The sequence below is a fragment of the Fusarium proliferatum genome, assembly GCF_900067095.1.
Source record: "Fusarium proliferatum ET1 genome assembly, contig: FPRO_scaffold008, whole genome shotgun sequence".
Lineage (NCBI taxonomy): Eukaryota > Fungi > Ascomycota > Sordariomycetes > Hypocreales > Nectriaceae > Fusarium > Fusarium proliferatum.
This window is the reverse complement of record NW_022194797.1, coordinates 1,146,148-1,171,604: the sequence shown is the minus strand read 5'-3', so window position 1 is coordinate 1,171,604 and position 25,457 is coordinate 1,146,148. Positions and strand designations below refer to the sequence as shown.

Genomic DNA, 25,457 nt, shown 5'->3' with positions numbered 1-25,457 from the left:
ACATCTCCGGTCCTAAGGCCATACAGGATGACCGACTACCTTGTCTCTGCATGCATTCAACCTAATCTAGAGCACCCGCGTATCTTACGCGCTTCCGCCCGCAACCTCATACTTTTCTCGGCAAATCGAGTACTCGGCTTCGGGTATTTTCCCTTGTAAAACCGGGCCCAGACCGAGTCAAGTGCAGTTGGAGTAGCGTCGCGTTGGGCCAACGCTTTGCGGGGATCGGCCATGCTCACTCTCGCTTGTCGGAAAAGCGACATTCCCAACCACCTCATGGTCCGGTTTTCCGCTACAGCTCCCTAGCCCCATGACTCGAGACGGCATAGCATGTGTATGTCGCATTCCCGTTGCTGATTATCCAGCGTCGCATCTGGATAAACGGGCATGATCTGCTGACCACTGCACTTATTCAAGAGTCTGCAGGCGACCTGGCGAATGAAAACTGGTGACTACTGCGTCTCTCATCCGCGGGTGGAGATCACTGATTCATATCATGGTCGGCCCCAGAAGCCAGAGCAAAAACGGAAGAAAGATATTGAGGCAAAATCCCATCTAAGCCACAGTCCAGAGGCTTTAAGTACTTGTAATCTTCCAAAAACGCCCTTCTAGTTTGCTTTTACTATACGCAATACACAACACTCCAACTCCATTTCGTGAAGTTGATTCGACAGTCATCATGTCCTTCTATAAAGCTCCACCAAGCGGCGTCTGGGCACCAGCAATCACATTTTTCGACCATGAGACAGATACACTAGACACCGAGGCACAAGCAGCATATTACTCTTATCTGTCTAAGACCGGTCTAGCAGGCCTTGTCGTGCTCGGAACAAATGCCGAGACCTTCCTTTTGACGCGCGAAGAGCGCAAGGCATTGTTACAGACAGCACGTCAAGCATGTGGACCATCATTCCCTATCATGGCCGGCGTTGGTGGACATTCAACCAAGCAGGTCTTGGAGTTCATCAACGACGCAGCTGATGCTGGAGCCAACTATGTCCTGCTGCTTCCTCCGGCCTACTTTGGGAAGCAGACAACACCAGAGGTCATTAACAACTTCTTTGACGATGTTGCAAAAAGCAGTCAACTACCTATCGTCATTTACAACTTCCCCGTCGTTTGTAACGGTATCGACCTGGATTCTGCCACCATTGCCGCTTTAGCAAAGAAGCATAGCAATATTGTCGGCGTCAAGCTGACTTGCGGAGCTGTCGCAAAGATAACGCGACTTTCTGCAGAGCTTCCCGAGGAACGTTTTGCAATCTACGGTGGCCAATCAGACTTCTTGATAGGAGGCCTGGCTGCTGGGTCTCATGGCACGATTGCAGGTTTTGCCAACGTTGTCCCCAAGACGATCGTGCATATCTATAACCTCTACCAAGAGGGCAAGTTCCAAGAGGCCATGGCTCTGCACAAGAAGGCGGCGCTGGCTGAGCAGCCTTGCAAGGCTGGAATTGCATCAGTCAAGTACGCAGCAACTCTGAGCACAGCCAAGGCCGCTGGTATCAAGGGCGCTGCAGGGAAGTTGAAGCCCAGAAGGCCATACGTGGAGCCTACGGATGCTGCAAAGAAGAGTATTGAGTCACAAATTTCTGAAATGTTGGAGTTTGAAGCCACGCTCAAGCTACCGGCTGAGAAAGGCAAATCCAACGGCGTAACGAATGGAGTATCGAATGGGATCATGAATGGAACATCAAACGGCGTGGCGGTGCATTAAAGCACCTATATACAAGTTAAATAGCATAAATATTCTACGATTGAACATTGATTCAATACAGCCCGCAACAGACAAGCAATATGTATGTTCACTAATTATCTCGATACCGGTGACGTTTCTCAGTGTCGAATCCGATCCGACAGACGCGCCAGTGCCGTAGTAGAGTTTGGTGGGTCTAATGGATTGCCCCAGGATACTACAGTGGCCTAGGTGCCTGTGAGGTGCCCTAGCTTGGTAAAGGTATCCTGCCGGCCTGGTGTCAATGCCCACTTTGGGTGCCAGAGGTGCCTCTATGCTAATGCAGCAGCAATGATTCTTGATTTAACCAATCCTCGCATATCTGGAGCGCCAAAAGGCAAAATTCTTTTGCGAGACTTTTGCGAGAACGGTATTGGTTAACTTGAATAAATATTTCGTTTGAAAGGGATGACTCTGTCTGTATTTTCGTATGCGCCTAAGCTCGAGCTATTGGCATTAGCGCTCAAAACCATCAGCGGTCTCAGCGCCTCGATCTGCCAGCTCACAGGGGTAAGCTTGCTGTTTGACAGCACAAAGTCCATTGCATCAGTACCACTTGCGAAAAGTTCCATTGCCTCAATCAAACCAACATTTCTAAACGACAATGCCCCAACTATAGCGATTTCTTTGGGGCATTTAAAAGTCCATATCATGACGTCTTTGGTATTTCTGCGATAAAGCACCTCATGCATGGCCATCCGCGTTCTAGGCTCGTTGATCAGCCCCAAAGACCTGCTAACGCCCACTAGAGTATAAGCTTACATCGCCACCAATTTATCGACAAAAAGAAAACAAGACGGGATAGGGGAGCATTAAAACTCTTACAGTTCCCAAACCTTTCCCTAGACCGTAACATCAATTATCGCTCATTTTGTAACTCACCTAAGTCATTCGCTTTTTAAACATGGTTTCGTCATCATTTCTTGCCAGCGCGTTGGCTGTTTTGGCTATCCACAACGTTAACGCTGGGCCATGTCGTCCCTCATCTGTCTCGACCACTGAGAGCGCTATGTCAAGCAGCTCAGAGACCACGCTTACTCTGTCCACCACGGCTGAGCATTCTGTCATTACAACGCAAACGACAACTATTTCTGATGCTGTCTCGTCGTCTGAGACATTGGCCGATGGCACCACAACTACCCAGGTTGTTCAAGACACCACCACCACAACAGCCGTCGAGATTACATTCACCGTTGGGTCTTCTGCCGCCACAACTGAAACAACCTCTATCTCCGAGGACATCTCAACTTCCGTAACTCTAAGCGATGGCACCACGACCTTGCTGTCGATCACTACGACTACCGAGGTTTTCGATGACACCACGACGACAGCCCCAGCTACGACAACCACCACTGCAGCTGCTGTGCCGGACGAGTGCTTTTTAAATGCCGAATGCGAGGCTCTTTACGGCGGGGCCAAACCCATCTGCGATGCCGGCACTTGTGTTCCTGACAATAGTCAGGGCTCTCCATGCTCCGATAACAGCGACTGTACTATCCCCGGCCAAACCTGCTCCGACTCTGGTTTCTGTCATGTCGCTTCAAAGCAACCAGACTCCTGCGTTGACATAAACGACTGCCTCTTATCTGTCAACCCTATTTGTACTATAGGACTCTGCGAATGCCCCCAATCGACGAATGAATGCACACCACGGTCTGATCTGCAACTCTGCCAGTCAAATAATGGGTGTTCAGCTGGCGCTACTTGCCAGCAGGGTCTCTGTGTCGATCAGGTTCAATGCGGAGGTCCTTCCGATTGCGTGGCGAATTTGGATCTGTGTGTTCTTCCCGGTGTTTGCGTCTGCCAGAATGGAGTATGTGCCCTTGATGGTTAAGGACGTTTGGCTACATTGTTCCATGTGGTTTATGTATGATAGGCGCATATCATTTGGAAGGCTTCCTTATCTTTAATTAAGTATAGTACTCGTTTGTATCCTTCATAATATCATAATCCAACTATGTTTCCCACCACTGACTTCGAAACGCTCACACAAGAAAGTGATTCGAACCACTATCACCAGTGTTCGTATCCACTCCACAGTCCATCCACGCAGCCCACTGTCTAGAGTACATGCTTGAACAGTGGCGACCTGTCTCCCATGTCAAACAGCTCCTCCTCAGTGTATTTCCTCTTAGCCTCCTCGGCAATCTTGGCCTTGCGAGCGTTGGCGATCTTGTAGCTCCACTCCAGGAGGAAAGCAACGATCAAGCCAGTACCTCCGAAAGCAAGCGACAAACCAAATCCAGTGTAATACTTGGGCTTCTCCTTCTCAAGATACATAAAACTACCGACGATTCCACCAACGTTGCCGACACAGTTCATCAGAGCGATACCAATGGCACGTCGAGATGAAGGGGCGATGTTGTTGGCGTTCCACGAGGCAGCGGCGGCTTGAATGGGATAAATACCAATGACAGCGAGAACAACAGCAAAGTAAGCAACGCCCTTCTTAGCTTCGAGTTGCCCATTGAGAGAAATCATGATCGAGTATGCAACTGTGACGATAACCATAGGGATGGCGACGAAGGGCATACGCCAGAAGAATCGGTCAGAGATCTTGGCAAAAACAATGGCAGAAATAGCAGCGGCGACGTAAGGAGGAGCCGAGGTAAGCTGAGCGTTCGTGTTGCTGAATCCCATGGCCTTGGTGATGCTTGGCAGGGTGAACTTGGTACCGTAAGAGAGAGCAGACTGGCACAAAAGGAAATAAGCCTGGACGTAGACTCTCCAGTTTGTGAGCACCATTCGAATATCTTTCCATCTCACTGTCGATTCCTCTTGGAAGCCTCCTCCTTGCTTGATGAACATGGAGAGCTCAAGGAATCGGATCTCCTCGGGGTTCAACCATCGCGTAGACAGAGCAGGGGTATCGATAAGGAGGAAGAAGCAGGCAACACCGAGAACAACTGTAGCCATTCCTTCGAGAAGGAAGATCCATCTCCAACCTTCGAGACCGGCGATACCATCCATCTCAGCGATTCCAGCTGCGAGGAGACCAGAAAAGGCACCAGATAAGGCACTGGCACAATAAAAATAAGAAATTCTCACGCTGAGATCCTTCGGAAGGTACCAGTAACTATTAAGCTGTTAGAATATCGTTTTTCTTTTGTGTCGACATCTGGTTGTTGAACTTACCTGCACAGGTAGATAGCACCAGGGAAGAATCCGGCCCTGAATCAAGGCGTCAGTATCAGCACCAGTACATCGGGTCCAAATGATCACTTTACTCACTCAAAAATACCCAGAAGAACTCGAGTAGCCATGAGTCCACCGAAATTTTGGACAAGTCCGGTGCAAGTCATGACGATACCCCAGCAGACGCAGAGAATACCAAGATACATCGATGGGCGCTTGAACTTCTTCAGAAGAATATTGCTAGGGACTTCAAGAAGGACGTAAGGTACAAAAACTATCAAAATTTAGTTCACAGTGATCGAATCGGCAAGTGCTGTCGTAACTTACAGATTGACAGGATGGTGTTGTACTGAACACCTGTGATAAGGTCAAGATGTCAACAAACTTCTTCGCCTCAACACACAGGAGACTCACCTGTCATTCCCAAATCCTCGACCATGCCCTCAATCTTCGCATTGCCAATATTGGCGCGATCGATATGGCATATCAAATAGAGCAGAGCGAGCATCGGGACAAGTCGAACATCAACCTTACGGAAGACCTTCTTCTTCTGCTCCTCTGTGTAGCTATTGTAGAAGTCGGCATCTTCAGGGCTCAAACCAAAGACGCGAAAACCGGCAATTTCGATGGCTTCGGAGGTGTTTTCGAGATGGTCGGGCTTATGGTCGCCAACCTCAATGTCGCTCTTGGAGATTGAACTTCGAGGAGCCATGATGAACGTGTTGCTACTCTGGGACTGCCGCCTATAAGATTACGCTTTAGGCTGCGAACACGGGTGATAAATGAGAGGACTTGAACCTCAAGAGTTGTGATGCTGAATGACCGAGCCTTGGAAATGCTGAAGCAGGCTGGGTATTATAGTCGAGACCACGATCTGGAAAAGAGAGGAGGTCATTGATTGCACAGATTAGCTCAAGCGGGTGCCCCACACTTCCCCAGACGAAAGCCAGTGTAACCCCAGGCTTGGCGACACCCAAAGCGGAGCGCCCATGCTTGCCAAGTGCGGGGTATGATTTCTGATGGTCTCATTGCACGGAAAATATCACCCCCAACGCCCAACGCCATCTCCTGGGGGATCGACGGAAGTGCTCATTAGCGGAAAAGCACCCACTGAAGACATTATCCGTGACGGATCTGTGACCAGCCACATCAATCTCTCAAGGAAACATGTCCGATGTGCCTTATCCTCTTGATCCGGAAATGATCACAACTCATGGAGCACTACACCAAGTAACCACGCATGATACCCATGATGGTTATTCAAAGGAAACGATGTTTACCCCGCAAACAGCTATGACATGACAGCTCAACCATGTACAATCCCGGGATAAATAGTCCACCACTCAAACAATGCAGTTGCTATCAGTAGACTCAACAATCACAGAATACACACAGAATCACAGTCATGGCTCAACGAAGCATCATCAAAGACATTGTCATCACCCCTGTGGCCTTCCATGATATGCCCCTGCTGAACAGCGTGGGTGTACATGAGCCATATGCCTTACGCAGCATCATCGAGATCATCACAGAAGACTCATATGGTCTTGGTGAATCATATGGAGATTCAGCACATCTAAACCGCTTGCAAAAAGCAGCGGATAGTATCAAAGGCCTTTCTATCTACAGCACAAACGTCATCTACCAAAAATGTGTTGAGTCGCTCAAGACAGACACCAATACAGGTGGAGATGGCATGGGAGGCATGGTGACCACCGCCTCAGTCGCCGACAAGGTCTTCTCGCCTTTCGAAGTCGCATGTCTCGACTTACAAGGCAAATTGGCTGGAATATCTGTCAGTGACCTTCTCGGTGGGCGTGTGAGAGACCAAGTCCAATACTCAGCCTACCTCTTCTACAAATGGGGCGGACATCCTGGTCACGAAGATGATGAATACGGCCCTGCTCTAGACCCGCAAGGAGTGGTGAAGCAGGCCAAGAAGATCATTGACGAGTATGGCTTCAAGGCCATCAAGCTCAAAGGGGGTGTCTTTCCTCCTGCAGAGGAAGTCGCCGCGATCAAAGCTCTCCATGAAGCCTTTCCTGATCTGCCGCTGAGACTTGATCCAAACGCTGCCTGGACTGTTGAGACTTCAAAATGGGTTGCAAAAGAGCTTGACGGTATTGTTGAGTACTTGGAAGATCCAGCTGGGGAGATCGAGGGAATGGCTGCTGTTGCTAAAGAAGCATCGATGCCCCTAGCTACCAACATGGCAGTCGTCGCTTTCGACCATCTACCACCTTCAATTCTCCAGAACGCTGTACAAGTCATCTTATCTGATCATCACTTCTGGGGAGGCCTTCGTAAGTCACAAACACTAGCATCCATCTGTGCGACTTGGGGTCTGCGCCTCTCAATGCATTCCAACAGTCACTTGGGCATCTCACTCGCCGCCATGACGCATCTTGCTTCCGCAACACCAAACCTGGATTATGCCTGCGACACGCACTGGCCTTGGAAGCGCCGAGATGAAGACGTTGTTGTTGACGGCGCATTGAAGTGGAAGGATGGTGGTGTTGTTGTGCCGACGGTGCCAGGTCTGGGCATTGAGTTAGACAGAGAGAGGTTGGCAAATCTTCATCAACAGTACCTGGACTGTGGGTTGAAGAAGCGTGATGATACTACGTATATGAAGAGATTTCAACCAGACTTCTCAGAGAAGATCCCTCGATGGTAGATACTGGGCGATGTTCGCCGAACTTGGGCAGAAAAGTCATACTACGACTTCCATGTACCTATACAATAGTCTCTTCAAATTTCTTTAATTTTATACTGTAGTGTCTACAGTGTACCTACTATGACACCGAAACTGGTTTCTCACTACAAAGAGAACGCTTCCTTGAGTAAGCTTTTCTCGTAGCTTAGGCCAAATTCATATTCAGTGTTATTCCTACCAGGTTTTCCTTCTCGACTGAATCTGAGTTTCTCGAAGAAACATAACTCTTAATTCAACTGCGGCCAATATAACGCATCCCGAGGAGGATTAGTCTTTTTCAATCTGTCCGATGGTCTGTAACCTCTCCTTCAAATCCTTTGGTTCTTCTGTGAAGACTGTAACCTTGAACTTGTCTCCCTCATCTTTCCATCCGTAGTTTGGCGTCCCATCAGCCTTTTTCCCGTAGATCCATTCAAGGCCATCAAAAAACGTCTCATTAGTGATGATCAGGTGTTTAGAGATATAGTGCGTCCACGTGGGAACATTGTTTGGGTTGAAGGCTCCCATGATGAGCATGATCTTCGTGCTAGCTGGTGATTACCTACTTGATTCTTCTGGCAGAATTGGATTTGGTTTGGCTGGGTTGTCTCTTCCGTTCTCTTACATGCATATATGTTGCAGAAGACCAAGGATCTGAGATCGATAAATGTCTTCGACCATTATATATCTGAAGAAACTCTGTGAATCAGAGATCATGTGATTTCAGACGCTCTAGATTTGCTACTGGACATAGAAACTGCAGCTGAATCATCTTTCAGTTTCAGTTTCATGGGGCAGAAGTCATTCGAGAAGTATTCCGACCATATAAAAGTGAAGAGGCTTCAACACAGCCAAATGTCCAGATCGTCAACTCATCACAGACAAGATCAATATTGATGATGAGGGTTTGTAGGTTTGACAAAGCTAATATTTTTGGCGTCATGGGACTGTTTTTGTGGAACATAATGACAAGAAACAATGCCGATTCAGGATCATTCGTGGCTTGCATCATGAACACGCAGTCTCTGCTAATAGCGAGAGAGATGTTCCTTAAAAGGATGCTCGTACGTATATCAGTGCTCAATCCAAGTGATTAGCTACGATGACTCAGCATTGGCAGGGGCTGACGTCCTCAAGACTCGAATTACCCGGTACTCAACATCTGGCCATTAAAAGTATTAATTAAACAACAGTCACCTTTGCTACAAAGTACCAAGATCTGGCTTTAAACAATTCGTGCCCTTTAACTATATATTATAAAGGAAATGGCAGTCGATAAGGCCCTAGTATAATTGGTAGACATTGTTTTATCGGTTATAGATACTAGGCGACGCGGACAAGGACACATCACCCCGAGGAAGAGATCTCCATCATGAAAGCCAGAGCGAAGGTCAAGGCTTTTGCCCATGCCTAATATCTTTTTCCCTTCGTATTAGAGTAACCGCGCGGGCCGGGAAATGTTTCTGAAGTAGGATTCAACTTGATCTGACCACCATTGTCGTCAGCTTATGTGAGCAACTAGAAGTGATATACCTGAGGGGCAACGGCCGGACTCTCTCTTCTTTCTGACTTGACATTCTCCTTTTCACCGCTTGTGCATTGACTGAAGCTACAGAACTTTATCATCACAATGTCTGCCAACTCAGACCTTAGGAAGCAAATCGAAACTACGGTGAATAGCTTCCTCGCGAGCTACGAGGACGGGAGAAAAACCAAGGATCCGACCGTCATCAACCGCGATGTTACTCCAGAATGCACTCGCCAACTTCTTCCCGCTTCACTGTGCAAGGCGCTCGGCCTTCCGGAAAAGTTTCTAATGTCCAATGATATCTACGAGAAGCTCTACGCCGACGATCTTTCTCTTGGCGGCGTTCACAACACCGTGTCAAAGCACTTGACGATCGACGTTGAGGCCCGGCGCGCGGCAGTTGAAAGCAGTGGAGACATGATCTACCATCATGGCGAGACTCTACATCTAGAGTTTTCTTGGATTTTCTATCTTACTGGAGACGGTACGAAGATAAGCAGGGTCATAGAGTTCGCTGATAGCACGGCTGTCTTGAAGATGGCGGCCATCGCGAAGGAACGTGTCGCCAGAAATGGCCAGGGTGAAGAGGTCGATTTTGACGCTACTGGGTAGTGCAGCGGTTGAGGGTGATGGCCGGAGCCACTGAATACTTATGATCTTGTGAAAATGATGTTTTTTCTGCTATTTTTGTAAGGTGTTGTTTTATCACAGACCAGAATTCTATGACGCTTCCGGTGTGATTGGTGGATTCGCGGTCAAACAAATTGGTGTCTTGGCGATCAAACAAGTCGAAACAGCACTGCAAATAGCAAGGCAGAAACGTGCCCTCGGTGCAAAAGTTCCGGACTTTTCCGTTATCGCGAAACACTTTATGTCGATATTCGGTGGAGAACTTCAATGTGATACATGGCGACTCCGAAGCGCCCAAGCACCTGCTGAATACAGTCCGCGGGCCTCTATTTATTTAAACTTAAATATAGAGATACTGGAGACCGACTGGAGCCCCGGGACGGTCTGAACGCGGGACGTGAAACCCGGTACAGTTCCCAATTAACGCGAGCCGGGGCTGTTTATCGCCGACTCCATGGAGTTTTCAATATGTTTGCAGCATGTGAAAGAGTTTTTACGTCCGTGGAATGTTCTATTGATCTGCCCGGTACGCCCGAAACTCAAAAGAATGCCCAGCGTGGCTTAAAAGTCTTGGGAATTTTGAGCCGCCTGCGACGTGGCATCCATTGCAGGGATGTTGAGCGCCTCTGCCGTGTCTCCAAGCCACCATCGACAACGCCAAATGCCATCATTTGCGACGATCTGTTGACCAAGACGGCAGTCTACTTATCTCGCATACGAAATGAAACGCGACAGATCGCAGGTGAACACGATCCCGTAAGAGCCGCAACCAATACCACAGCCCCCCTATCGAAACAAGTTTGAGGACGATCTTCAAACGCGACCTCAAACCCTTCAATACTAATTTAGGCCGCAATCTACACTCCCTGCTCACGTCCAAGTGTTCGATATCTACACCCAATGGGATCCAGCGGCTCTCATTCCATTTTCTCCACCGACAAGGTTAAGCTTAAGCCTCATTAGCATTTGTACGAGTCAGGTGACGAGTACGACGACCAAAGCGGGACGTGCAGGGCATATCTATTGGCTCACCGTTGATCTTCAAGACGATCGCACTGATATACAGCAAGGGACAGCTCAGGAGCTATCCCAACGTTTTGGGTCTCATATCTTATACACGAGACTTCGTTGGCCAGCAGCCTTGCTACGTTGTGCGGCTCAGACGTTACCCGTTGTCGCGCCCGTCACTAAAATTAGTCTAGTTTGCGTGTCACGTCTAAGAAACGAGTAATGAAGATCTGGTATCCAGTAAAGTGCAGGCATGTGAGATTCGTAATGACAATTGCAAAAGTGCCGAGACGATGGCGATAGTGCTTGGGCTCTTATCGCCGTTGACGAATATTTATACCTAGTGCCAAGCCCCTGAATATCTACCGCTCTGGCTGGAACAACAGCAGAACGCCTCAGCTCTAGTTTGGAACTCTTAAGTAGGAGTCGGCGACTACATACATCAGTGGGACTCTCTTCGCTTTTCCTTCCATCTCTCTTTCAGCTTAGTTCACACAAAATATTTCTGCATTACCATGGCGCATCACGATACGAGGATACATGAACCCAACATGGATCGCGACAGTTACAACCTCGACAACCTCTCCACTCAACGCAACCATCGTGAGTCACATCGACCAAACTCACCATCAGATCTCATGTCCGGAGCCTCAACCGATATCGAGTCCGGCACATCAACACCGACGCACATCAAGGATGCAAACCAACATCCTTCATTCGACATTTACGACCCGAACCGACCTAAACTTGGCTTGCGTCAACGCATGAAGCATTTCACCTGGGCCTGGTATACACTGCCCATGAGTACTGGCGGTCTATCACTTCTCTTCTTCGCTCAACCGAACCAATTTCCAGGTCTCAAGACTATTGGTCTGGTTATTTATATCATCAACCTCATAATATTTACTTGTGTGACCACGGCGATGGCGTCACGGTTCTTCCTTCACCCAGGGTCATTTGCCAAGTCCATGACACATCCACGAGAAGGTTTCTTCCTGCCTACCTTTTTCTTATCTATAGCCACTATCATTACCAGTACCGATCGGTATGCGATACCGAAGGACAATTCAAACCTGGTTTGGGCTGTCCAGGCAACTTTCTGGGGCTACCTTGTCGTCACCCTGATCCTATCTATAGGACAGTACAGCTATGTATTTGCCGCTCATAGCTTTTCTCTCACCACTATGATGCCCACTTGGATTTTGCCCATCTTTCCTATCATGCTTTCGGGCACCATCGCATCTGTCATCGCTGAGACTCAGCCTCACGTTGCTGCAGTACCGATCATTGTCGCAGGACTAACCTGCCAAGGCCTTGGACTCAGCGTTGCCGTTATGATGTATGCTCATATGATTGGGCGCCTGATGCAAGCAGGCCTACCTAACAGAGAACATCGCCCAGGCCTTTTCATGTGTGTTGGGCCACCTGCATTCACTGCCCTGGCTTTGATAGGCATGGCTGAAGGGTTGCCTGAAGACATCGACTTCATCCAAGATGGAACATTTATCAATGTCGGAATGGTTCGGTTGATAGCTACTATGAGCGCCATCTTCCTTTGGGCTTTGAGTTTGTGGTGGTTTGGCATCGCGGCTGTTGCTGTTATTCAGTCTCCCCCTAAGTACTTTCACCTCGGATGGTGGGCTATGGTTTTCCCCAATACTGGTTTTACTCTCGCTACTATCTCTATCGCCAGATCCCTTGGCAGCAAGGCCATCGGATGGGTCGCCACTGGAATGAGCGTCATCATTCTCTCCGCTTTTGTTTTCATTTTCTACAGCCACGTTAGGGCTGTCTTCTCCCAAGACATCATGTACCCAGGACGGGATGAGGATGTCGAGGATCACTGAGTCGATCATTTCAGCGCAGCATAACTAGACTTCTAAATTGCATAAAGGAACATAAAAATGTTTTACACTACTACTCGCATATACTGTCGTTTCCCATTCACTACCCCTTGTCTCGTGCATCACAACCAACCGTTTCTATAGCAGGGCTTTAATATTCACTCGTTAGTTAGTTTCATCTTTAAATTGATATCATATCTGAATTTGAATCTCTCCGTTTCCTAATTAAGAAACTTCTTATCTATGCTAGTCCATTTTGACTGTTTCGATGGTTTCATATATCTACGATAAGATCAACCGATCTGAAACCGCATCTCGAGCTCCGAGTCGCATCCCCTTGTCACTATCGCCGGAGTATAATGCTGCAGCGGAGTATTTATTTCTGATCGTTAGACTCCCTAAAAATAGTTGCCCTTTCAGTGATGCACTTGAGACATTGGTAAATCTGAGCTTCTTAGTAGTTGTCATCTCATTGGGTGCGTAGTGAATCTGCTTGGCTTGCCATGGGTCACAGCCCGAGCGCAATCCACTCTTGATGCCACTCTGCAAAAGACCCGGACCCGGGAAATCCGCGCATTGGTTCAAGACCGAATTTCTCGGTGAGCTTAGCTTCTTCCGTAACAAGGTTGAGTTGTTTTGTTGCAGTCTCTAACTTCCGCTCTTACACTGACAAACCGTGTTCAGGACACCTATCCAGTCAAGCTTCTTGGCAGGATAAATTCTCCATCTATTGCTCTTGTTGGCGATAATAACTCACTTCTCAATAAGCACTTGTTAGTATTCGGATGCATGTACGTAATCAATGCTGACACCCCTCTCTTGGCTGATGATCCGGATAAAAGAGGTTGCAGGAGTGAGAGTCAGATGCTGACTGCCTTATAAGCCAGCACCGATACGAAACAAGCAGTGAACGTAAGAAACTGGAAATATTTGCAGCCATGTCTGAATCAACGCCCGAGCAACTCCCCACCCTCCCCTCTGATCTGACTCCCCAGTGGTTCAGTGCGAAGCTTGGGCACAAGATCAAATCAATAGAGAATACACGTAACATCTGGGGAACCGCAAGTAAGCTATTCTACACAATTACCTACGAAAATGAAACAGATCAAGAAAGGCCGGTCAATATCTGCGTTAAGGGAGTGTTTGATCCCAAGATGATCGAGGCTCAGCCATGGACCGTCAGTCTGGCCCAACGAGAAGCAGAGTTCTTCAGTAAGGTTGCTCCGAACGTCAGCCATATGATCTTTCCAAGAGGCTGGTGGAGTGGAACAGACGAGAAGCAGGGAATTGCGATCATGAACGATCTTGTCAGCGAAGGTTGCACTTTTCCGGCTGAAGTTGCTTCATATTCGGTTGATAAAGTCAAGAATGGTGTTGAGCAGCTGGCAGGTCTGCATGCTCAGTACTGGGGCCAGAGTCAGGAGGACCATCCATGTAAGAACCTTTGTGAATATTTCCGTTACCAATGTCTCACAATCTTACAGGGATCTGGAACAACTACGATCCTGCCATGACATTCATGTGCAGATCGTGGGATGAAGTGGTTAGAAGACCCGGCCGCCCCCAGCTCCCGGAGTATCTAATGGACGGGGCTCGATGTAACGAAGCCTTAGATCGCTACTACGCTGAGCGAAACTCACGTTTCCGAACCCTGCTGCATGGGGATACTCACATCGGAAACATCTATTTCACAGCTGATAACCGCATCGGCTTCCTAGACTGGTCAGCTTTCCACTTTGGTTCATGCTTCCATGATGTCGTGTATCACATGACGGCCATGCTCAGCGTGGAAGATCGCAGGGCCCATGAGCTGGAGATATTGGATCACTATCTTGAGACACTTCACAAACTTGGAGGTCCCAAGTTTGACCGGCATAACGACCCTGAGGTTATGCTTGAGTACAAGCGGTCATTCATGACCAATGTAATCTGGCTCATTTGCCCAGATGGGCTACAAAGCAAGGAGCGTGTCGCAGCTTTGTGTGAGCGAACTGTTGCCACTTATGATGACCATAAAGTCATTGATGTGATTCTGGGTCAGCCAAAACCGGTGGCATCAGCGCAGCTTGGATAGGTCAATATCATTGTGTTGGCGGTTGTCTTTAGATTGGTATCTAGACGTCTGGAATATGGGGCAGGGTTGATGACCTGTTTTCCGTTCACCCTCATGTCCTTCTGTCTTGTTGTGATGCTGTGCGGCGTGATGACGTGCTTAACGTAGGATAAGCCGTATTGTGTTGGTAGGATTACGTTTCACAATAAAAACTATGCATAGTGAATCACAGATGAACCACGACGCTGAATGACCTTTGATCGGTGAGCAAAACATCATTTCGTCGCGATTATAACTTCCCCCACGCTGACACAAAGCACGTTAATGAATAAAGTGGCTGCCATCATCCAAAATGTGCAGCTCTCGACCTGACCTCGTATTAGTACCAAATGTTATTCATGATACTAGAGATGCACGAGTCACGGGATAAAAGAAGTAGGGAACTAGCTATCAGTGCTATTCGATGTGTTTATGTGTAGCGAGGACGTCAGTGCTCGGTGACAACTAGACTATAGAGGTTTACAGCTGGACCATGATATCCTTACTCACGCTTGCCCTTAATAACCTCGCTTCTTCTTCTGCTTCTTCAAGCACTCGTCACATATGGATTCTATCTCCTTCCTCTGGACTGACACCGGGTTCCCGCAAGCGCCGATGGCACCACCCTTCTCCCTCGCCTTAGCACAGGCAATGTCGTCCCATTCATCCTTGAGGTGAAGGTAGCATTTTCTGCAGGAATACTTTCTTTGCACCTTGATACACATTTCTAACGGGCCAAAGGTGGTTTCTATATGCTGAACTATTATTTGGCTTCGATTTGAAAGAGATTTATTGATCTTGAGGTGTTTGTTTGGGATGGGAAAGGTTCTGCAAATGAATGGTTCGATATTTATACCTTTTGCGGGTGTCTGATTCACTGCAATATGATTAAGATTAAGTGGGATATGAGACGAAGCTATTTGGCGAGCACCTATAATTTTGCTATCATAGCATCACACATCCTCTGTTAAAAGTCATACCCTTGTGGATATCACATCAAGACGTATCTCAAGCAAACTGGAACCCATTTTCCTTTTTAAATCCAGAGCTAGGTTCTGTTGACTTTGAGCCAAGGTTACGGTCGAGGTATCCATGATCAGGCCACAGGAGTCCATGGGGATCTGCCCGGCATCCTGCGGGTTTGCTTCATAGAGGTAGTTCGCTCCTATCCGAAGCTGAGATTGACTTCTCAGACTCACGCATTTGCCATCTTCCTAAATCTCGGCTCAAACATATTCAGCCAAGGCCTCTCCTGCCGCAAAGACGCCTCAGCCATCTGTTCCAAGAAATCTCGCAGTCCATTATACGGGTAAACAGTGAAGTCCCATGCAGTCCAACTAATCAGTGCCCATTCGAGATTCCTGAAAGTTTCCATGCTCCCGTATGTCTCTTGAACAAGTCGGTCAAGCTCACGGCGTTGGGTGTCATTCCTTTCCTCATATGTCTTGAAGAAATAATCTTTAGCTGGCTGAAGGAGATTCTGACCTATGAGGAAGAAATGACCAGCCTTTTCTTCGTGGTTAATATCGCCCGAGAGACAGATACACCGAGGCTTTTCGATCTTTGGCCATTCCAGGATGTTCTTCATCCATGCTAGTGGCTCGCCGTCATTCAATAGAGGAAGTTCATTGCCTTCGAGAAAGTCGATCTCTTGCCAATTGACCTCCTGGGCACCAGCCAGGTAGTCTACGAGATTCTGGCCATCCCACACTGAATCAAGACCATTAGTGATGCTGAGGAACTTTTTATAGTCTTCAGGAAGAGTCACGCCCAGTCGCTCCTCCAGAGCTCGTATACCTGAAAGTGTACATCCCCGTCTAAGTAGACCATTCGCATGCTGGGGTCGATTCCGGGGGTTGCCATGCGGACGATAGGCATCCAACCTGTCGTAGGGGCAGTTTATGAACGTATTCTGGCTGATGATATGGACCAGCTTCTCAATAGACTGGCCTGCATATCGACGCCTCGGTCCATTCTGTAGACGGTTCTCGACCACCTGACAGGCACGAGTTACGGCTGGCCGGATCTTGGCTGCGTGGATGTTGAGAAAGTCCAGAAGGGGCCGCTCGGGAGCAGCAAGGATCTGCTTCCACGCCGCTCGAGAGCAGGAGAGCTGCTCAACTTGTTCTTCCGTGTGAAAACGATCACAAACTTTCATAAATAGCTCCCGAGCATTTTCGTCTTTGCCAAGACGTAGGTATATATCCAGGGCAATCATCAACCCACCGGTGCGGTACAGCTGAACAAATGGGTAAGGGAAAATGCCTTGACGCCACCACATGGCTATCTTCATGTATCTAATAGCCATCGGACCGTTTGGACTCGCTGAATATGAGAAATCACCGTTGGCGGTCATTGCTTCTGCCTGTATGACCTGTCCGGCGAGCGTTCCATTGTAGTCGGGTAGGTTCGTAGTCAGCCCGTTATACGCCATGTCTAAGGCCTTTTCGGCAGTTTCTTCCGTCACCTCCCATTCCTGACTGAATCGCTCGAGCCAATGCTTTCTTCCGTCGATCTCAAGCTCTTGAAGCTTTTCTTCTGTGCGTTCCTCCTCAGGCACCCAAGAAGGCCAAGACGATGTTGCCTCCCAGGCGAAAAACATGCAAGGCTTCAAGAACGGATATTCCGAATCAGAGTATTGAAACGGATCGAGACCTCTGCTCGTAAGGGTTTCAAGGAGCCTTGTTGCACCTCCGACTTCGCCAACCACCGCAAAGTTCACGGCGGTTTGGATGGATTTTCGAATAGCTTCGGTGAGAGAGCGTGCATCGGCAATCGAGGGCTCATCATCGACATCACGAAGAAGGAACTCAAATCTGAGGTTCTCGGGCTCAATACCTTTGGGTCTCGATGTCTCCATGTTTTTGGGCCTTGAATTGTTAGCAAACGTTTGTGTGAGTGTTGTCAGAAGCAAGCTTACAGCGTGAAGTTTTCGCGTTGGCTTGGTCAAGGTGTGTGACGTCACAAATAAGCTGACCATGCACGTCAGTTGACAGAGAGTCCAGAGAATTTTGTGAGATATAATGATTCTCTCATTAACTTTTTGAGACAGGCTAGCACGACTTCAATGTGAAATCGCTGTGGGATGGTGAGGCTTTCAACGCTTATAAGTCGGGCATTTCGTCGGTCTCTTCGCATCAATCTGATCATGATCTTGGCTGGTTGCTTTGTCGTCTCGCGATGATGCGATGGATTCTATGATTCAGTGAGTTCCAGCTCAAGGTGCTTGTCACCTTGGGCATACCGGAGCATGCTCTCCGGTTTAACTCTTCAAGGGAGGTGCAGAAAGTCTCTGGCTCCCAACTGCAGGTTCCCTCGAGGTTAGGAAGGATATATGGCGAGGAAGGCGACGATCTGTTCGTCATCTCTCTTGCTTAGCACTTTCCTGGCTGATGGTCTTTTCAATGTCTTAAGACATGTTGCCCAATTCGCGTCACAGCTCCTCTTCTTCTTCGTCTTCTTCTTTTCTCCACAAGAAATCACCAAGATGAATTTGTACGTATCGTCACAGATTGACCGTTGATCAAGAAAAGCTGACTTTTCGCAGCTTACTCCTCAGTTTCCGGCGTATCAGACCCCTCGCTCTCGTCAATACAGATCCGTGAGTTTCACCTCGACCCCTCTTGTTCCTTGGCTAACCTCGAAGTGCAGACAATGGTTGCCCACAGACGCGCATTTGGTGGAGAGCAGTGGATTTCTTGCAATCACATTCTGCATCCAAGACAGTAATGGGTTTCGGTGCGAGGAATTTTCGGTGTGGACTGGAGGCCGTGGACTACTGCTGTTTGTGTTGGTACTTTTGGTGGTCGGTTTGCCATCTTGGCTGTCTTGGTACCGGGAGCTTTGACTCTTGAGCATGGGTTCCCCTCGATGCTTTCTCTTCTGCAGATGTAGTCCTTCCCAGACATTGCTCGAAGCTCATCATGTGAGCAATAATTGAAGTACATGAACATTTCTGAGCCACAAGCAAGTGCACCTTCGTACCTTCAACTTCACGTCTCCTCCTCCTCCTTCCGTCTTTCACCTAACACCATGCAATGAGATTGGCAAACATCTTGGAGCCTCCTTCCCTTTCGCCCCGTCTGCATTCGTGCCGAATTTAGCTCCAAGTCTCTTGAGTCCTTCATCTCCGATGCTTTTCAGACTTTTCATCTCCAGTGCTTACCATCATCGATTTACTTCATGCTATACTTGTTCACGCGCCGACCAACAACTCCATTACATACACATTCTTCACTGCCGAACTTGTCGGGCGAAACTCCCCGGGTCCCTTCCGCGTACTGAGTTCAACACTGCCCGAGCTCAAGCCTTGCCTGCCACTAAGAAGACGCGTCGCTCAATCCTTGATCAGATTCTACCGGGTTACCAGGAGATTTCACAAGACAAGACGCCCAGTCACAGGTCTCGCGTTCAAATCTCATACCACAATTGGAACCTCGGTTCTACATAGTTCTTTGGAACTGAACTGGACAAGACAAGGTATGTGGAGTTGAGTCGTCCAAATGCGGCCTTTTGCTACATCATTCCTAACTATAGCATAGACACGCGTTATCTCCCAAAGTAGAACTTGCGACAACTCATCCGTCATGAACCCCCCTCGAATACCGCCCGTGAACGTCGGAATCGATGAACGAAATTGGATCGACATCCTTCGTAAAATTAATATCATCAAAAACCAAGTCAATTTCTTGGGACGCATGCTCCTGAACAGGCAGGAGACTATGCGACGCTGCAACCCTGAGAATACCCAGAGGGTCATGCAAGCGTTTGCCGACTCTCGACGCCCTGGAGACGTTGTTTTGCAGGCCCAGAAAACCATCAGTTCACTCATGACAGCCATGACCGAAAGGGAAGCCGATGCCCGGCCAAGAATGTATCAATTGTTGAACATGGCTCAGCAGTATCGAGACCGACTGCAAGAAGAAGAACAAAGCTGCAACGACCTGATGAACCGATTTTTAAAGCAAATGGAACAGGATCAGACGTTTTATGATGCGGCAAAGCGGGAAGCTGACACGCTGCGACGTCATATTGACGACTTGGAGGGGGAGTTGCAGAGACTCGAACGGATAAGGCAGGCCTTCGCTGCCTGACTTGACTCAAAATCAAGATCCTCTTTGGTCTCCCCATCCATCAACCATACAGGCGACGGTCTGCGTGGACTTTGCGAGGCACTGAGATGGCCGACAGCAACCCAGCGGAAGACAGCATTTAGGCTCTCATATGTTATTAATACGCCCCAGCAAAATGAATAAAAGTTCCATTCTTAGACCGAGATACCAATATGCCTAGTTTCAAAGTTTACTGGGCTGTAAAAAACGTAACGTACCTGATTCTTCTCACTGTTTGGGATAGAGTGGACGATGCACGGCCAATTTCCCTCTGATTAGACAACACGATACTCGGCGAAGTCGGTCTTTTCTTCAATTGCTCCAACAGCGGCCTCTCCGTTCATGATGCCATGGATATAGCTACAACACTTTAGCAGCTGGGATCGAAAATGGATAGAAGGATGGCACATACCATTCGCCAATGTAGATCCAGGTCTCGTGCTCACTCCTCCTTAACGTATGAGCCACAGATCCGCCCAACAGGAGGCAGATAGCGTCACCGGGTTGGATATCAGGCGGACCTAATCCCATGTAACCCTTTTCTGTCCTGAAAAAACGCCGATTGAACTGCTCAATCAATCGAAGTTGGCGGTATATCGGTCGAAGGCATGACTCCCATATGCTTAGCAAGGCTTCCATCCCCTCTGGGGTTTCGAGTTGCAACAGATCCTGTAGACCATTCTCGTCCAGTCTTTTGGGCCGGCCCCCTTTCGTTGAGGCTAGGCGGCCTTGGTCTAAGTCAACTAGAACTGTTCTCCAGAAGGCCATAGCCTGAGTTTCTCCTGTTACATAGCTATCGCTATGTGGGAGAAAAGATCTCCATTGATTTAGCGCGTCTCTCATCGAGCTCCTCCAGTGTCCAGGGCTTGTTTCGCCAACATTCTCAAAATCAGGGCCCGGTGCTTGAGTTCCGACAATGGAGACAGAATCAAGACAAAAGCCCTTGAGTATCAGCACACTGTCATCCTCATCTGTTTTTATGCATGGAGGAGATCCCTCTGGGCTCATAAAGGCCTTGTAGATCGACCATTTGTTGAGGACTTTGGACAGCGAAGTTATGTAGTCCCTGAATGGCTCGGAGTGGAGTTCGAAGTCAGGGACCCAAGAAGCAAGGTTCTTGTTTCGAGACTCCTTTTTCTCGGAGATCAGGCCAAGGCAGTTGAGGTTGCCATCTTCGACAAGCGCGGCTCTCATCGCCACTCTATACACCTTCTCGACTGGCCATGAGTATTCTGGCTTGAGACTATTGCGAGGCTCTATGATACCCAACAAGCCAATGACCTTGTCTCTCGGATCCGAAGTCGCGCGATTCCAAGTCGAGTAGAGCGCCATTGTCAACCCGATTTTCCCGTGAGCAACCATGTCTTTGCGCAGATACTCGACGAGCATCAGCGCGCCAAGAGTCATGTCTCTGTGGGCCAGTGCGCCTTTGTAAGCATCATGATTCACTAGGTGATATAAGAAATGGGACAAGCCTAAGAGGTATTCGAAAGGAAACGTTTTTGAGCCAGACCAGCAGATTACGTTGGGGCATAGGACGCTTTCTTGCAGTGTCCATATTCTTCTCCACCAGCTGTTGGTGAGTAATGTTACGGCATGATTGAATGCCGTCAGTGCTTCTGGGTCATCGAGAAGTTTTAGAATGGGCGCATAAAACTCGTGAAAGGGCGTAGAATCTGGATAAATCGTGGCCGTGCGTGCATCGCGTGACGGAGATTGTTGATGACTTGTGTCCTGGAAGACAAGTGTATAAAAAGTCTTCAGGAAAGTAACACCAGCGTCAGAGGTTGTGTCTGCAGTCCCAAGCCAGACGTCGACGGCTTGAGCTTGAGAGTAAATTTGGTTCATTTGGAGAACTTGACGATTCCTCTCCCCTTGATCTTGCTGATTGATACAGACGGCGTCGACCCAGATGAGTTTTGCCTCATGAGGCTTTCGAAATGCCTTGAGCGCTGCATGTAAATTTGGTCGCACTTTAAAAACAGTTCCGTTTACCAACAGTCGCTTCGTCGCATCTTCATTGCCCCATGTGTATGAGATGGCTTCATAGTGAGGGCAGGTAGATAGCTCGTGATGATGCAGCTCGCAGGAGATTTCGGATGATTCATCATGCGAGGGGAGGATACTCAGCAGTCTGAACCATCCTTTTGATGGGAGGGGTGAGTAAGTGAAGGGTTGTTCCATTTGGCGCGAGAGTGAGAGTGATGGGCGTCGGATCTGGTAGTGGAAAATAGCGCATCAGACTGAGAAAAGATACTCTCGATTTTACAGACGTGTCTCTTGATCAATTCTACGCACAGTAACACAGAGCCACTGAGATAGCGATTGATCCCCAAGATCTATTCTGTGAGTTGTTGTCGCCAAGGCTGTGGCTTCAGCGACGGTAGTGGCGCGCTTCGTGTTTGTTGGTGTCGCGCGGGTTCAGCACAGGCCGTTTCCAACTCTGCACCACCAGCCTGACAGACGCGGATGCAGGCTGACCAATCTAGGATACAGCTGCGCAAAAAATTACATTCACGTAAGTAATTGTAATAGAAGTAGCTAGAGAAAGACAACAAGCCATCACAGATCGGATAGTTGGATAAATGAAGCCTTGGTGAAACGTTCCGCGACCATCGCTGCTTGTTGGAGTAGATTTGTGATTACATCCCTGTGGTCGTTTCAGGTTGATTGAGCACTCAAGCCAGCAGCAGCGTCCTTCATAAATGACCATCATTTTTATCATGCAGAATGAAATATCACTGGAAGATACTTTCCCACCTTGGAAAGATTGTAGATGGATCTGATAAGGCCCATCATTACGAAAAGACGGTTTTGTTGGCAACGCTTCAATTGAGTCTTCCCCTTCCCCTCAATCTACCCTGCATCCTGCGTGGGCTCGATCGTCGAAGTGACGCTGCGACCGAAGATTAATGCGGGGTCACATGGGTGTCGTCGACCAAGTCAATTGTCCGTGGCCTAGCGATCATTTTGCTCTCAAGTCACGGGAATTCCACATCCCGAGCGGGGCATGGTTGATGAAATTAACAGAAAATCTTCATCAATTAGCTTCATTTTGCCACGCGATATGGACAGGCAGAGAGTGCCGACCCATACGGTAGTCTCAAGAGCCAGAGCCAGAGCCAGAGCCAGAGGTTTGCCTCAACAAGATCGAGTCAGTGAGTCTCCAGCTTGAGCACAGACAGACTTGTCTACTTTAAGCACTTCATCCTTCAGGGATGGTCGATTGGTGGCGACGACTAACCCACATGAGGCATGATCTACTCAGATCTATCTCTTGAATATCCAGGCTCTCGGGAGATTGGCGGATTGCAACGCTGAGCTTCAAACCTACGATTCATGGAGCAATGCTACTGCAAGATATCTTTTGGCCTTTTGCCCGAAGTTTTTCTCAATGAATCAGGTTCATTCTAATGCGACACTGCGACAGAGCCTGGAGAAGCAACCTACCAAGCAGGCTGGTGTCTCCAACATCTTCTCTATCAGCTCAATTACCAAGCTCCACCTCGTATCCAAAGCAAATGACATCAAAGCCTCCAAAGAAATTACCGTCCTCTAGAGTCTCAACGCTTTTCACAGCCCTCATCCAACTTGGCACGGCAAAGAAGCCCCCTACTAGCAAAACCGAAACCCAAACTAAACCCGCCGTAATGACTCGAACTTCCACGTGCAGCCCACGCGGAACAGGCGGTTAGCCATACAAAAACGAGCCCCTATCCATTAGCACAGAATAATCTTGTACGCCATCGTCACCTAAAAACACTAGCGAACGGCGGTCCGCCACTGCGCGCTCTTCTCATTTGCCCATCTAGCAGATCTATGGATTCACCATCTCAGTCTGTTCATCAGACTGCCGGGGCTTCTGGAACCTCTAAAAACCCCATCATGCAAGATTCCGATCTACTTCGGGGGCTTGGCAAGGATTTGCCATTCTTTTTTCTTGCTTAAAGGCCGTCTTCCTGTCGCAACCCTGTCTACACGTCTTTCTTGGCTGTTTACTTGTTCCTCTTTGTTCTAGAGAATATTTCCTGATTCAATCTCACAATGGCGGGTTTCTTAATACCGGATCACTACGTATACGTGAAGCCCAGCACTACCGATCAATTGGTCGCCAGTATCATCTGGGGCTTTACTCTCGCTGTTGGAATCTTTGCGGGCCAAAAGGCGGGAAGGCAGACATGGGATCAGTGGAAGCGCACAGGACGGGCTAAGGCCTACGTCTGGATGATATGGGCCGAATGGTTGGCTTCGATGTTGATTGGAGTCTTGTCGTGGTGTTTTATACGTGGTTACATTGCTCCCAGGTATGTCATCGCCCTCGTCAAATTGGTAGGCAATAGAACTGACCAGCAATTCTTAGCTTCTGGATATTCTTTGTTCTCCGTACGATACATCCTTCAAACATCCTACGAACACGAAACTGACTGGTCTCTTAGTGTGCGCCTGGGTTGTCCAAATTCAATGCATTTGTGGAATCATCATCAACCGAATTTCTCTCCTTATGGTCGACAGACGAAACGCCATCAAGATCCGATGGATAACAGCCATTACCCTTGGCCTCATCAACATCAGTGTCTTTTGCATTTGGATTCCTTCTCAGCTGCAAATCTCCCAGCGCTACCATGACATCAACTACATTTGGGATCGCATTGAGAAGGGTCTATTCCTGGTCATCGACGCAACACTGCACGGGTACTTCGTCTACCTGATTCGTATCAAGCTTATCGCCAATGGTCTTACCAAGTACCAGCCTCTGATGCGATATAATCTTATCATGATTGTTATATCGATGAGTCTGGACGTCATTCTCATTGGCAGCATGTCCATTGGCAATGGTTTCATGTAAGTCGCTGCTCCAAATGGCTAGTGCTAGACTTCAATGACTGACTCGCATAGTTACGTGCAATTCCACCCCCTTGTCTACATGCTGAAGCTTCACATTGAGATGAATATTTCCGCACTCATCGTGCGAGTTGTTCGTGCGACCGGAGATCACAGCTCATACCCCTCTGGTACCGATCTGCGCTCCAAAGTCAGAGCCGCCGTCACGAACAAGAAGTCGGGTAACTCCAATCGCACAGGCGGCACAGGAAAGGGCGCCATGTTTTCCTCTACGGGGAGAAACTTGGAAGTGCGCATCGACGCAGGCGGTCAGGTAACCGACAGCGAAAACAGACCCCAGCCAGCGGGTATCACAAAGGTCACACAGACGCATGTAACAGTCATGCCCAAGCACGACGAGGATGATGCCAGCTCGCAGTCCTCAACGAGGCACCTGAAGGATCCTTACTCGTATGCCTGATTCACTAGGGCTGACGGAGGCGGAGGGGAGTTGTATCGATGATGGAGACGGCACTTCGGTGACATTCTCTGCTTGCCAAGAACATACGCCACAAAACGTGGCTCGGAGATGATAGAAATTAGAAGGCCTAGAGTCATAGAAACGAAACATCACTAGCATAACGTACTTAATTAATAATGGATATCTCGTCTCTGAAGCGCGCGACATGAAGGAGAAACGCAAATGGACCCAGCAGCTAAGGTTTTTTCGCCGACATGATCTGCGACCGGGTTGCCCTAGCTCGGCATAGGCTCGGTGAGCTTCGTGGAGCAGCTCCGGTGAGACACTCTGCACAACGAGGCTTGTTGCACACAAGACATTGTTAGTGCAAGGAGCTA

General features: G+C 48.5%; 13 protein-coding genes across 13 annotated transcripts; 8 read left to right on the top strand and 5 right to left on the bottom strand.

The window, feature by feature from the left end:
- Nucleotides 1-679: 679 nt before the first annotated feature.
- FPRO_14139 (uncharacterized protein) lies at nucleotides 680-1,717 on the top strand (the record flags this gene model as incomplete). The annotated part of the gene is made up of 1 exon (XM_031219131.1): nucleotides 680-1,717. The coding sequence occupies one exon, from the start codon at nucleotides 680-682 to the stop codon at nucleotides 1,715-1,717; it is 1,038 nt and encodes a 345-aa protein (XP_031084920.1).
- A 1,027-nt stretch (nucleotides 1,718-2,744) lies between these two features.
- On the top strand, nucleotides 2,745-3,569 carry FPRO_14138 (uncharacterized protein; the record flags this gene model as incomplete). Its single annotated transcript, XM_031219130.1, has 1 exon — nucleotides 2,745-3,569. One exon carries the CDS (start codon nucleotides 2,745-2,747, stop codon nucleotides 3,567-3,569), a length of 825 nt encoding a protein of 274 aa, XP_031084919.1.
- A 227-nt stretch (nucleotides 3,570-3,796) lies between these two features.
- FPRO_14137 (uncharacterized protein) lies at nucleotides 3,797-5,582 on the bottom strand (the record flags this gene model as incomplete). The annotated part of the gene is made up of 5 exons (XM_031219129.1): nucleotides 3,797-4,811; nucleotides 4,871-4,906; nucleotides 4,967-5,144; nucleotides 5,198-5,227; nucleotides 5,285-5,582. 5 exons carry the CDS (start codon nucleotides 5,580-5,582, stop codon nucleotides 3,797-3,799), a joined length of 1,557 nt encoding a protein of 518 aa, XP_031084918.1.
- Nucleotides 5,583-6,275: 693 nt separating this feature from the next.
- On the top strand, nucleotides 6,276-7,547 carry FPRO_14136 (uncharacterized protein; the record flags this gene model as incomplete). Its single annotated transcript, XM_031219128.1, has 1 exon — nucleotides 6,276-7,547. One exon carries the CDS (start codon nucleotides 6,276-6,278, stop codon nucleotides 7,545-7,547), a length of 1,272 nt encoding a protein of 423 aa, XP_031084917.1.
- A 306-nt stretch (nucleotides 7,548-7,853) lies between these two features.
- FPRO_14135 (uncharacterized protein) lies at nucleotides 7,854-8,093 on the bottom strand (the record flags this gene model as incomplete). Its single annotated transcript, XM_031219127.1, has 1 exon — nucleotides 7,854-8,093. One exon carries the CDS (start codon nucleotides 8,091-8,093, stop codon nucleotides 7,854-7,856), a length of 240 nt encoding a protein of 79 aa, XP_031084916.1.
- A 1,102-nt stretch (nucleotides 8,094-9,195) lies between these two features.
- Nucleotides 9,196-9,705, top strand: FPRO_14134 (uncharacterized protein; the record flags this gene model as incomplete). Its single annotated transcript, XM_031219124.1, has 1 exon — nucleotides 9,196-9,705. The coding sequence occupies one exon, from the start codon at nucleotides 9,196-9,198 to the stop codon at nucleotides 9,703-9,705; it is 510 nt and encodes a 169-aa protein (XP_031084915.1).
- Nucleotides 9,706-11,282: 1,577 nt separating this feature from the next.
- Nucleotides 11,283-12,578, top strand: FPRO_14133 (uncharacterized protein; the record flags this gene model as incomplete). Its single annotated transcript, XM_031219123.1, has 1 exon — nucleotides 11,283-12,578. One exon carries the CDS (start codon nucleotides 11,283-11,285, stop codon nucleotides 12,576-12,578), a length of 1,296 nt encoding a protein of 431 aa, XP_031084914.1.
- Nucleotides 12,579-13,513: 935 nt separating this feature from the next.
- Nucleotides 13,514-14,649, top strand: FPRO_14132 (uncharacterized protein; the record flags this gene model as incomplete). Its single annotated transcript, XM_031219122.1, has 2 exons — nucleotides 13,514-14,009; nucleotides 14,060-14,649. 2 exons carry the CDS (start codon nucleotides 13,514-13,516, stop codon nucleotides 14,647-14,649), a joined length of 1,086 nt encoding a protein of 361 aa, XP_031084913.1.
- Nucleotides 14,650-15,185: 536 nt separating this feature from the next.
- Nucleotides 15,186-15,392, bottom strand: FPRO_14131 (uncharacterized protein; the record flags this gene model as incomplete). Its single annotated transcript, XM_031219121.1, has 1 exon — nucleotides 15,186-15,392. The coding sequence occupies one exon, from the start codon at nucleotides 15,390-15,392 to the stop codon at nucleotides 15,186-15,188; it is 207 nt and encodes a 68-aa protein (XP_031084912.1).
- A 470-nt stretch (nucleotides 15,393-15,862) lies between these two features.
- Nucleotides 15,863-17,527, bottom strand: FPRO_14130 (uncharacterized protein; the record flags this gene model as incomplete). Its single annotated transcript, XM_031219120.1, has 1 exon — nucleotides 15,863-17,527. One exon carries the CDS (start codon nucleotides 17,525-17,527, stop codon nucleotides 15,863-15,865), a length of 1,665 nt encoding a protein of 554 aa, XP_031084911.1.
- Nucleotides 17,528-19,253: 1,726 nt separating this feature from the next.
- Nucleotides 19,254-19,760, top strand: FPRO_14129 (uncharacterized protein; the record flags this gene model as incomplete). Its single annotated transcript, XM_031219119.1, has 1 exon — nucleotides 19,254-19,760. The coding sequence occupies one exon, from the start codon at nucleotides 19,254-19,256 to the stop codon at nucleotides 19,758-19,760; it is 507 nt and encodes a 168-aa protein (XP_031084910.1).
- A 293-nt stretch (nucleotides 19,761-20,053) lies between these two features.
- FPRO_14128 (uncharacterized protein) lies at nucleotides 20,054-21,962 on the bottom strand (the record flags this gene model as incomplete). The annotated part of the gene is made up of 2 exons (XM_031219118.1): nucleotides 20,054-20,138; nucleotides 20,191-21,962. The coding sequence occupies 2 exons, from the start codon at nucleotides 21,960-21,962 to the stop codon at nucleotides 20,054-20,056; spliced, it is 1,857 nt and encodes a 618-aa protein (XP_031084909.1).
- A 1,860-nt stretch (nucleotides 21,963-23,822) lies between these two features.
- FPRO_14127 (uncharacterized protein) lies at nucleotides 23,823-25,080 on the top strand (the record flags this gene model as incomplete). Its single annotated transcript, XM_031219117.1, has 4 exons — nucleotides 23,823-24,082; nucleotides 24,139-24,161; nucleotides 24,215-24,620; nucleotides 24,675-25,080. The coding sequence occupies 4 exons, from the start codon at nucleotides 23,823-23,825 to the stop codon at nucleotides 25,078-25,080; spliced, it is 1,095 nt and encodes a 364-aa protein (XP_031084908.1).
- Between the last annotated feature and the right edge of the window lie 377 nt (nucleotides 25,081-25,457).